The 12,825-nt window shown below is 40.2% G+C and overlaps 1 protein-coding gene across 2 annotated transcripts; it reads left to right on the top strand.

The window, feature by feature from the left end:
• The first annotated feature begins 240 nt into the window (after positions 1 to 240).
• LOC311111800 lies at positions 241 to 12,079 on the top strand. 2 transcript variants are annotated; one of them, XM_084154648.1, is made up of 9 exons: positions 310 to 485; positions 992 to 1,068; positions 1,169 to 1,223; positions 5,268 to 7,300; positions 10,361 to 10,524; positions 10,611 to 10,831; positions 11,092 to 11,221; positions 11,318 to 11,418; positions 11,521 to 12,071. In XM_084154648.1, exons 4-9 carry the CDS (start codon positions 6,505 to 6,507, stop codon positions 11,657 to 11,659), a joined length of 1,551 nt encoding a protein of 516 aa, XP_084010774.1. In that variant the 5' UTR covers positions 310 to 485; positions 992 to 1,068; positions 1,169 to 1,223; positions 5,268 to 6,504; the 3' UTR covers positions 11,660 to 12,071. The 2 variants fall into 2 exon arrangements, with proteins under 2 accessions (XP_084010775.1, XP_084010774.1); XM_084154649.1 differs by lacking the exon at positions 5,268 to 7,300 and having other exon boundaries at positions 241 to 322; positions 11,521 to 12,079.
• Positions 12,080 to 12,825: the final 746 nt, after the last annotated feature.

The following is a 12,825-nucleotide window of genomic DNA, read 5'->3' as shown; positions in this document are numbered from 1 at the left end:
TGTTGTGTAAATGAAATGATAAAATAGGCAATATGCAAATAGGCATATGCAAATAGGGACTTTATTCCTAGCATAGAAAGCAACGTTTCTGAACTTTATTTACAGAACTGATCAAGAGTATTTAGTGAAGTCTCAAAACATAGTTGGTAAAAGATTTGTGAGAAAGAAGGAAATATCCAGGAATATTACTATTCTTCTTAAAAGGCCATCAGTTTCAGTTTCATTTCCTGAAACTCACCTGATGAAGAGGTGTGGTTGAGTTTTTCTATAGTCTGTGGATACTTCCTCAAGCAAGCAAATGCTGATATCACGATGACAAAATGTAAGTAACCTTAACTATTGTTTACATTTCTAACGCTAACACAAGATCATACTTTTCACATCTTAGACTATCAGAGTTTCCGTTAGCCATCAGAGTTTCATTTACTGCGACACAGTCACCTGATCAGCAGGGGTGGTTGTTTTTATTATCACAATGATGAAATGTAAGTAACATTTAACTATCATTTAAGCTAATGCTTCATAGGATATCATTTTCCTCGTCTTGTTAGATTATCCTGTCATCTCTCATTTCATTGGAATGTTAAACATTGCTGATCAAAGTTGTAATATAGAGAGCGTAACTTCCATAAAAGATAGAGAGCATTTAGAAAGTGCTGCTTTCGTCATAACCACATGATATTGCAACATAGAGCACATCTATTATGCTTTTAAGATATTGTATATAATATGTTGCTATATGTCAAACGCCTCTGCTGATATTATGCAGAAAAGTGTCTTACATTTATTTAAGGGTAGGGTTTCATAATTTCACCTACTGAATATCGAATGGCTAAATTGAACAATAATCTCAAGTTACTTATACTGACCTCCACAATTAATTTAATTATAGCAGATGTAGGCCTACATATTATTCAGAGTAAATGTACACACATTGAATGTGCTTTTCTGTTATTATCTTTAAAGTTGCCCTGGTGTTTATTTTTCATAGAGCAAAGGTCATAAGGAGTGGCCTGCTCCAGCAGAACTGACAAGGAGTGCCAAACCACGCCATGTAGACATTGGAAGGTAGTTCTTTCAAATTAGTTCTAACACACATTACACACCTATGATTATCTTACAAAAAAAAATCAAGCATTCATTTTAATTTCTGCTAATTTCTTTCCAGCCACAATTGATTTCCATTCCTGTTGCTACTTCACACCTGATCAACAATACATTAAGTAAGGAATTAAATCAAATGTTTCCCACTGCCATATTATTAGATAAACTGTATACAGTCTGTAGTTGACAATTTACTAAATCCAGAATTTTCAGCTTTTACCTCCAATGGGTACACTCAATATGGCCGCCAGACCACCCATCACAGAACATTGTCCATTCTAATAGCCTAGTTATATATTTATTATTTATTTTATGTCATTTAGCAGACGCTCTTATCCAGAGCGACTTACAGGAGCAATTAGGGTTAAGTGCCTTGCTCAAGGGCACATCGACAGATTTTCCACCTAGTCGGCTCGGGGATTAGAACCAGCGACCTTTCGGTTACTGGCACAACGCTCTTAACCACTAAGCTACCTGCCGCCCTATATATATATATATATTTTTTAAACTATGTTCTAAATGAGAAGTAGGCATTGGTCTGAAGCTGAAAAAGAAAGGAAATTCACATGAGCACCACAGTTCCTACTCCCCCCATGCTCTACCAAGGTTTTCCAGCACACAGCTTTGACCTACTACAGTAGCTATGTTGGTCTATTCTACTTCAAACAATGTGCATGCAGGTTGCTTAGGATTCAAACCTTCTCAAACAGCCTAATCCATACTCTTAGAGGAGGTGCTCCAACAATAATGTGATTTGTACCGCATACAAGTTAAAGTATTGGATTCTTCACACACCTCACTAATCCCATTCCACTACCTTTGCCATCTTTTCAAAATTATTTTTCAACTCTACTGATGGTTTTCTCACAAAATTGCGTTATATAGCGAGTGTGTCCACTCTGGTTCCATGTGCGCTCTAGCCAACAGTTTGCAGATACAGTGCGGGTATAGCCTACATGATGAGATTATTATGGACAAAAGACTGAGATTATTTATATTTGTCAAACGGCAGCCAAGCATCGATGATCATGACACCAGAATAAGACCCTCGATACTTATTGGAAAGGAGCATCAACCTTACCACCGTGCACTTTCACCACCCTGTGAAGTTCATCATCATTTATTTCATCTGTAGCCTAATAAACTGCATGCTTTCCCGACGAGTCATAGTGGGAGGACCACACAACATGTCATCACGTGACTCCAAGGTTACTTCGATATTATGGTTATTAAATAAATATTTGCGCATTAAAAGCGTTTCCACCGACATTTCTCGCATAATTTATTTTACTGACACAAAAAGACGGTGAAAAACCCAGCAGTGTTGTAGTTCTTGAAACAAACCGGTGCACCTGGCACCTATTACCATACTCTGTTCAAAGGCACTTCAATCTTTGTCTTGCCCATTCACCCTCTGAATGGCACACATACACAATCCATGTCTCAATTGTCTCAAGGCTTAAAAATCCTTCTTTAACCTGTCTCCTCCCCTTCATCTACACTGACTGAAGTGGATTTAACAAGTGACATCAATAAGGGATCATAGCTTTTACCTGGATTCACCTGGTCAGTCTATGTCATGGAAAGAGTAGTGTATATACAGTGAATTCGGAAAGTATTCAGACTCCTTTACTTTTTCCACATTTTGTTAAGTTACAGCCTTATTCTAAAATGGATTACATTTGTTTTTTTCCTTGCCAGTCTACACACAATACTCCATAATGACAAAGCAAAAACACGTTTTTAGAAATATCACATTTTAAATAAGTATTCAGACCCTTTACTCAGTATTTTGTTGAAGCACCTTTGGCAGAGATTACAGCCTCAAGTCTTCTTGGGTATGATGCTACAAGCTTGGTACACCTGTATTTGGGGAGTTTCTCCCATTTTTCTCTGCAGATCCTCTCAAGCTCTGTCAGGTTGGATGGGGAGCGTCGCTGCACAGCTATTTTTAGGTCTCTCCAGAGATGTTCGATCGGGTTCAAATCCGGGCTCTGGCTGGGCCACTCAAGGACATTCAGAGACCTGTCCCGAAGCCACTCCTGCATTGTCTTGGCTGTGTGCTTAGGGTCATTGTCCTGTTGGAAGGTCAACCTTCACCCCAGTCTGAGGTCCTGAGAGCTCTGGAGCAGGTTTTCATCAAGGATCTCTCTGTACTTTGCTCCATTCATCATTCCCTTTATCCTGACTGGTCTCCAAGTCCCTGCCGCTGAAAAACATCCACACAGCATGATGCTGCCACCACCATGCTTCACTGTAGGGATGGTGCCAGGTTTCCTCCAGATGTGACACTTGGCATTCAGGCCAAAGAGTTCAATCTTGGTTTCATCAGACCAGACCTTCTTGTTTCCCACGGTCTGAGAGTCTTTAGGTGCCTTTTGGCAAACTCCAAGCAGGCTGTCATGTGCCTTTTACTGAGGAGTGTATTCCGTCTGGCCACTCTACCATGAAGGCCTGATTGGTGGAGTGCTGCAGAGATGATTGTCCTTCTGGAAGGTTCTCCCATCTCCACAGAGGAACTCTGGAGCTCTGTCAGAGTGACCATTGGGTTCTTGGTCACCTCCCTGACCAATGCCCTTCTCCCCCGATTGCTCAGTTTGGCCTGGTGGCCAGCTCTAGGAAGAGTCTTGGTGGTTCCAAACTTCTTCCATTTAAGAATGATGGAGGCCACTGTGTTCTTGGGGACCTTCAATGCTGCAGACATTTTTTGGTACCCTTCCCCAGATCTGTGCCTTGACACAATCCTGTCTCTGAGCTCTACGGACAGTTCCTTCAACCTTATGGCTTGGTTTTTGCTCTGACATGCACTGTCAACTGTGGGACCTTATATAGACAGGTGTGTGCCTTTCCAAATCATGTCCAATCAATTGAATTTACCACAGGTGGACTCCAATCAAGTTGTAGAAACATCTCAAGAATGATCAATGGAAACAGGATGCACCTGAGCTCAATTTCTAGTCTCATAGCAAAGGGTCTGAATACTTTTGTAAATAAGGTATTTCAGTTTTTTTATTTTTATAAATGTGCAAACAAATTGAAAAACCTGTTTTCACTTTGTCGTTATGGGGTGTTGTGTGTAAATTGATGAGGATTTTATTTTATTTAATCTATTTTAGAATAAGGCAGTAACGATGTGATAAAAGGTCTGAATACTTTCCGAATGTACTTTATACATTATTTTAATAGCAGGACACCGTAAAGTCCATTAATAGTATGAATCAGGCTGTTTGAGAATATTTTAATCCTAAGCAACCTGCATACAAATTGTTTGAAGTACAATATACCAAAATTGCTACTGTAGTAGGTCAATGCTGTGTGGGAGAAAATCTTGGTAGAGCATGGGTGGAGTAGGCATTGTGGTGCTCATGTGAATTTCCTTTCTTTTTTGATTTCGGACCAAAAATAGTTTTTTGTTTTGAATTTCCATGGTTTTTACAACGGAAGGTGATTATACAACATTATATAACATTTCCACATGCAAAAGATGTCTTACGAAAATGTAATTTGCGCTTCAAATGATGTAAAAAAAAAAAAAAAAGAATGTGTTTTGTCTCACATAATTTATTGTCCAGGGCCTGGTTTCTCAAAAGCATCTTGCTAAATTCATCGCTAGAACCTTCATAGGCACATCGTAACATTTGAGAGCTGTTTCCCAAAAATTGTACTGAAGTTGCAATTGAAAGCACTTATTGTTTACCGACTTTCTCAGACATCTTGTAGAACAACTAACTGGGTCGTTAGATGCTTTTTTACCCTTCCACATCACTTTATACACAGAAGTTCTCCACTAAACATAGAATCAAGATGTTTATCTGTCTCTATGGCTGCTGATAACTTCAGAACAAAGTTGACTAGAATACAAAGTTGCCAATGTTTTTGCAATTGTTATAAACAAGTAAATGGTCAAGCGAGGCTTATATGGGGCGGCAGGTAGCTTAGTGGTTAAGAGCGTTGTGCCAGTAACCGAAAGGTTGCTGGTTCTAATCCCTGAGCCGACTAGGTGAAAAATCTGTCTGTGCCCTTGAGCAAGGCACTTAACCCTAATTGCTCATGTAAATCTCTCTGGATAAGAGCGTCTGCTAAATGACAAAAAAAAAGTATATATATGACTGTACCTGACTTAACCTTTTAACAGAGGTAATAATAGAGGTGTCATCCCACAGATCTACTGTACCTGTAGAAGTAGATGTTTGAAGAATGAATATCGTCCCAGGTCAAATCCAGTTCCAATTCCAATTACCGATGGCCCCCTGGGTTCCAAGGGAAACGGATCCCATTATAAAATGCATTATTGACAGGAAGTTGGAGAAACTAAAGAAATTGATTAGAGGCGGCAAGGACTTGAATCGACTGTACCCTTGTGCTGAGCTGAAGGATAATGTTACCCCTTTAATTGCTGCTGTTGCATTTACAAATGATAATATTTGTACATTTCTTCTGAAAGAAGGTGTTAACCCCAACGTGCAATCAACAAATGGTTGGTTTCCTTTGCATTATGCCGCAATGTCAAAAGCTCCTGTCAGTATAGTGAATAGATTACTCGCAGCAAAAGCAGATCCAGAAGGGACAACACTCCAGAACTTTACTCCACTTCAATTGGCGGCAAACAATGACAGAGAAGACATTGTGAAAGAGTTGATGATGTCTGGAGCATTTGCTGAAAGAAATTGCAAAGCACATCCCGCTACTGACCAAAAGATAGCAAGCATGATTCAGAAATTCTCTTCAGAGAGTGAGGATTTTGTCAAATTGAAGATTTTTTATGATTTTTCTTGTGCAGTAGGACTCAAATCAGTGGAGGAACTTTTCAATGAATATGGCAAACACATGCTGGTGGTGAACCCTGTGAATCATCTTACACTTATTGACGTGTCCTTTAACGCTATTGGAACAAATGCGGATCAGTATCAGCAAGCATCCATAAAGTGGCTGAGAGAATCTCAGAAAATTGATCTCTACATTGAAGAGACGATCAATCGTTTGCCTAAAATTCCCAAACATTTACAAGATATGGTAGTGAATAGCTTGACACCTGTTTTTAACATTATGAAATAAATATCTCTTGGACTGTCACTGGTAGTAATACCAACTCTTCTGAAATACCTCATTCTTACCCCTCAAGGACTAGATCGCAACATTTCAGTTGTCAGACTACTGTATGTGATTACTCAGAAAACTCAAAATCACAAACATGGCTGGACCCTCCCTTTTGTTGAGGAGTTATGCAAGAGGATCATCTCATTCACTGATCAAGCATATCTCTCCAATCCTCAGACCTCAAGCTTAGGTGTTTTAACTTTTGGTCTGCTTGCAGATCTGTACACCTTTGATTGTGTACCTGTGATTATCACATCACGAGGGATAACCTCAGTGCCTGAGAAAATACTTTTTACTGCCGAAATGCAGATGGATGAAGACCTGAAAGGAAAACTGAGGAAATTAGATATGTCCCTACAAAGTGCAGTCTCACCAACGGATGCAACTGAACAATTGCAGGGAATTAGTCTATCAAAGAAGAAGAAGAAAAAGAAAAAGAAAAAGAAGAAAACGATTCAGGAAGAGTTGTCGGTAGAAAAAAGTACAACTGACATGACTGAGAAGGCAGATCTTGACGCTTCATCAATTCCAGTTGAAGAATCCGGTGTATATGATGAAAGTTCCAGTGTTAAACCATTCCCCTCAACCACTGAGGAATCAAAACCCCGGAAATGGCACAAAGTTAGTGAGCGGTGGAGGCCTCAGTTGGAGGAACTCAGCAACATAGATGCAGGAAAGGTTTACAGATTGGGAAATCTCAATCTTGTAGTCCATCCGGATTTCAGAATAGCCAAAGGAAGTGATGGAACCGTAGTCTTTCTGGGCTTGAAGGATGATGGTACTGAGGTAGCCGTGAAGAGAATGCTCAAGTCAAACTATCAAGATCTAAAGAATGAAGAGGAGTTTTTACGACTACCTCAGCTGGATAGTCCCTGGATTGTGAGATATGTGGACTTTGCAGAAGACGAGCACTTTGGTTACCTTGTTCTTCAGCTCTGTGAATACACCCTTGATGAATACATCAAAGACCACCTACCAGAGGACACAACTCCTGTCCTGAAGAAAATAGTGCACGAGGTGCTCTGCAGTCTAAGCGTTCTGCACAGTCGAAACACAAAAATTCTGCACCGGGATATCAAACCACAGAATGTTTTGATAGGTAAGGCCAGCCCATATACAGTGGGGAGAACAAGTATTTGATACACTACCGATTTTGCAGGTTTTCCTACTTACAAAGCCTGTAGAGTTCTGTAATTTTTATCATAGGTACACTTCAACTGTGAGAGGAATCTAAAACAAAAATCCAGAAAATCACATTGTATGATTTTTAAGTAATTAATTTGCATTTTATTGCATGACATAAGTATTTGATACATCAGAAAAGCAGAACTTAATATTTGGTACAGAAACCTTTGTTTGCAATTACAGAGATCATACGTTTCCTGTAGGTCTTGACCAGGTTTGCACACACTGCAGCAGGGATTTTGGCCCACTCCTCCATACAGACCTTCTCCAGATCCTTCAGGTTTCGGGGCTGTCGCTGGGCAATACGGACTTTCAGCTCCCTCCAAAGATTTTCTATTGGGTTCAGGTCTGGAGACTGGCTAGGTCACTCCAGGACCTTGAGATGCTTCTTACGGAGCCACTCCTTAGTTGCCCTGGCTGTGTGTTTCGGGTCATTGTCATGCTGGAAGACCCAGCCACGACCCATCTTCAATGCTCTTACTGAGGGACGGAGGTTGTTGGCCAAGATCTCGCAATACATGGCCCCATCCATCCTCCCCTCAATACGGTGCAGTCGTCCTGTCCCCTTTGCAGAAAAGCATCCCCAAAGAATGATGTTTCCACCTCCATGCTTCACGGTTGGGATGGTGTTCTTGGGGTTGTACTCATCCTTCTTCTTCCTCCAAACACGGCGAGTGGAGTTTAGACCAAAAAGCTATATTTTTGTCTCATCAGACCACATGACCTTCTCCCATTCCTCCTCTGGATCATCCAGATGGTCATTGGCAAACTTCAGACGGGCCTGGACATGCGCTGGCTTGAGCAGGGGGACCTTGCGTGCGCTGCAGGATTTTAATCCATCATGGCGTAGTGTGTTACTAATGGTTTTCTTTGAGACTGTGGTCCCAGCTCTCTTCAGGTCATTGACCAGGTCCTGCCGTGTAGTTCTGGGCTGATCCCTCACCTTCCTCATGATCATTGATGCCCCACGAGGTGAGATCTTGCATGGAGCCCCAGACCGAGGGTGATTGACCGTCATCTTGAACTTCTTCCATTTTCTAATAATTCCGTCAACAGTTGTTGCCTTCTCACCAAGCTGCTTGCTTATTGTCCTGTAGCCCATCCCAGCCTTGTGCAGGTCTACAATTTTATCCCTGATGTCCTTCCACAGCTCTCTGGTCTTGGCCATTGTGGAGAGGTTGGAGTCTGTTTGATTGAGTGTGTGGACAGGTGTCTTTTATACAGGTAACGAGTTCAAACAGGTGCAGTTAATACAGGTAATGAGTGCAGAACAGGAGGGGTTCTTAAAGAAAAACTAACAGGTCTGTGAGAGCCGGAATTCTTACTGGTTGGTAGGTGATCAAATACTTATGTCATGCAATAAAATGCAAATTCATTACTTAAAAATCATACAATGTGATTTTCTGGATTTTTGTTTTAGATTCCGTCTCTCACAGTTGAAGTGTACCTATGATAAAAATTACAGACCTCTACATGCTTTGTAAGTAGGAAAACCTGCAAAATCGGCAGTGTATCAAATACTTGTTCTCCCCACTGTAAGTAGTAACTCAATAAAAATGTAGACTACAGAAATCTACACTCCCGTTCAAAAGTTTGGCTTCACTTAGATATTTACTTGTTAAAAAAAAAAAGCCCATTAAAATAACATCAAATTGATCAGAAATACAGTGTAGACATTATTAATGTTGTAAATGGCTATTGTAGCTGGAAACGGCAGATTTTTTTATGGAATATCTACATAGGCGTACAGAGGCCCATTATCAGCAACCATCAGTCCTGTGTTCCAATGGCACGTTGTGTTTCCTAATCCAAGTTTATCATTTTAAAAGGCTAATTGATCATTAGAAAACCCTTTTGCAATTATGTTAGCACAGCTGAAAACTGTTGTGCTGATTAAGGTAGCAATAAAACTGGCCTTCTCGAGACTAGTTGAGTATCTGGAGCATCAGCAATTGTGGGTTCGATTACAGGCTCAAAATGGCCAGAAATAAATAACTTTCTTCTGAAACTCGTCAGTCTATTCTTGTTCTGAGAAATGAAGGCTATTCCATGCGAGAAATTGCCAAGAAACTGAAGATCTCGTACAACGCTGTGTACTACTCCCTTCACAGAACAGCACAAACTGGTTCTAACCAGAATAGAAAGAGGAGTGGGAGGCCCCAGTGCACAACTGAGCAAGAGGACAAATACATTAGTGTCTAGTTTGAGAAACAGGTTCCTCACAGGTCCTCAACTGGCAGCTTCATTAAATAGTACCCGCAAAACACCAGTCTCAACGTCAACAGTGAAGAGGCGACTCCGGGATGGTGACCTTCTAGGCAGAGTTGCAAAGAAAAAGCCATATCTCAGACTGGCCATCTTAATCTTTTCTTTTTACTGGCCAGTCTGAGATATGTTTTTTTCTTTTATTGGCAATTTCTCGCATGGAATATCCTTCATTTCTCAGAACAAGAATAGACTCACGAGTTTCAGAAGAAAGTTATTTGTTTCTGGCCATTTTGAGCCTGTAATCGAACCCACAATTGCTGATGCTCCAGATACTCAACTAGTCTCAAGAAGGCCAGTTTTATTGCTTCTTTAATCAGCACAACAGTTTTCAGCTGTGCTAACATAATTGCAAAAGGGTTTTCTAATGATCAATTAGCCTTTTAAAATGATAAACTTGGATTAGCAAACACAACATGCCATTGGAACACAGGACTGATGGTTTCTGATAATGGGCCTCTGTACGCCTATGTAGATGTTCCATAAAAAATCAGCCGTTTCCAGCTACAATCGCCATTTACAACATTAACAATGTCTACACTGTATTTCTGATTAATTTGATGTTATTTTAATGGACAAAAAAAATGATTTTCTTTCGAAAACAAGGACATTTCTAAGTGACCCCAAACTTTTGAACGGTAGTGTACATGTGATGTGTTATTTTTTAACCTATGTTTCAATGGTATGCTTTATATAATCTTCTCTCCAGATGTTACAGGCAGAGCGAGATTAGCCGATTTTGGTATAAGTCGACAATTAAACGTGGGACAAACAACTCTACACACAAGCAGTGTAGGAACAAAATGTTGGAAGGCCAGAGAAATTTTAGATGAAGACAGTGGTATCGGGTATAAGAGGAGCACCGACATTCAGGTTAGTTTTGAATTTTAAATAAGTCACCATATTTTGATTACTGGACCTGTTCGTCAAATTGATTGAATGCATACTATACTTTTCAGGTGGCTGGGATGTTAATGTATTACATCATCTCTGGTGGACATCATCCATTTGGCAAAGGCATCCATTGTGAAATGAACATTTTTCAAGGGAAGTACACACTGGAGCATGTTGATGATGAGGTGGCCAAGGACCTAATTGAGTGGATGATCAATGAAGACCCAGCGGAGAGACCTAAAGTGGAGGACACACTGGCCCACCCATACTTCTGGCCAGAGGAGAGGTGAGAAACACCCCTAACACTTGTCAATCAGAAGGTTAGTTAAGATGAGTGATTTACATATAGCCATCACTTTTTCCAATGGACATTTACGTTTTTGAATGAGTTCAGGTTTTAACCATTGAAGTTCAGAAATGTTGGTTTTGTCCCAGGGCAATGAGGACAATGCTCAATTCTAACGACGATTTATCCCAATGGCGATGTGATCGCTGTTTGACACTGACCCAGTTGAATGGATTTAAAGGTACACTGTTGTTTTTCAGGAGAGTGGAGTACTTGCGAAAAATTGGTAACGAGAAGGAAGCAGAGAACTGTCGTAAAGCAGAGCCAGAACTCCTTCATGCTTTGGACCAGTGTGCTGAGGGGAGGTCCTTCACAAAGTGGAAGTCCAAGGTGAGCAAGACGCCATTTTATTAATTTTACTTTACATTAAGCCTAGTGGAGTGTCTAGTAGTACTAACACTTACTGTTATTTATTTGTGTACACAGATACCGCCTGAGTTGATGGAGAAGCTGGATGGTAAAAAGAAGGCCTACCCTGACAACACATTGGGTTTGTTGCGCTTCATACGCAACTTCCATGAGCACTAGTAAGACATATTCATAGTTTTGTAAAAAAAAATTACATTAACTTTATTAACTTTCTTACCATTGAAGGTGGTTTCATATTTTGTCTTTCTCTCTCTCTGAAGCACTGAGGATGCAGATTGTGTTGACATGATGAAAATGTTTCCCGATCTCTTTGGATGCGTCTACAAGTTTGCCAAGAAAAGGGATTGGAATTCAAGGAGTAGTCTGAAGAAAATGTTTGACAGAGAAGATCTAAGATAATGATTCTGACATTTGGAAGATTAACACTGATTAACTTCTGAAATCTTGGTTTGACTTTTCTGTTGCCATTAAATTACCCGCTAGTGTAAGATGATTGATATACTGTATACTGAATGTTCTTTCAAGGAAATCAAGAGGCTATGCAGCACTTTGCCTCTGTTTGCCTACTTGGTGTTTTTTATAACAGTACTTATCTTATAAGCTTACATGAAAATATATCATATATTTTTTATAGAAATATGAAACATAACAATACTTTGTAATATTATTCAATTTGCCACATTTTTCAATTTGCCTCAGTTTATTCATGGTTTGTTTACTGTATGTATGATAGCAATGACACATACGACTTCTTTGTTGAAAAGTCTTGAAACGAGCTGAATCTATTAATAAAGTGTAACATGTTAATCATATAGCCTACAGCACATGCCTATTTCTTCACTCTACACAACAAACATCTTGGTTCATGGATACCCCAAAACATCAACGTTTTAGAACATATACCAAGAACATCAACAGGTCCATGTTTGTCCTCGTCTGAAAGTTTGTCATCAATTCACAGCAACGTTCTGATTTTAACACAGCACTGTGACAACCAACTCCTGTGGAAACCAGCCCTGCCTTCCCCTACACAAAGCAATAGGACATTTTTCAGATTCAGATCCATTAGCATCTAAGCCGCTAAACAGTAACTGTTTAAAAAGTACAATATATCCAATCTTTATTCTTAATGAGTGCTAATTACAGACTTTCCTCTTTGTTATTAATTGCCTTTTCTAATGGTCTTTATTATGCCTGTGTCCCCTTAGACTGAGTACTCATGCTACTCAAGTTTGTTTTTAAAGCCAGCTGGTTTGCCACAAGCTAATAGCTAACCACTGCTAATAGCAATGCAACAAACATTCCATGTTGATGGACTAAACTGTGCTTCCAGCAGTACATTTGAGCACTGAGCTAATCTAATGCTCACCCATGTCCATTTGCATTCGCATTTGCCTCAGTCCTCTGTGGAAACATCTACCTGGTGCTGCCGTTAGCCTCGGGGCCTCACCTGTCACACTGTATCCAGACAGTGTCTGGGAGCCGAGCAGCTCCAACTCTAACCCCAGGCTGTTCCCCCAGCCTGTGCTGACAAGCTGCTTTCTCGCCGCTCTGATAGCACATCA

This window comes from Coregonus lavaretus (assembly GCF_964263955.1).
Source record: "Coregonus lavaretus genome assembly, chromosome: 37".
NCBI lineage: Eukaryota > Metazoa > Chordata > Actinopteri > Salmoniformes > Salmonidae > Coregonus > Coregonus lavaretus.
Note: the sequence above shows the minus strand (reverse complement) of the source record. Positions and strands in the feature narration are given on the sequence as shown.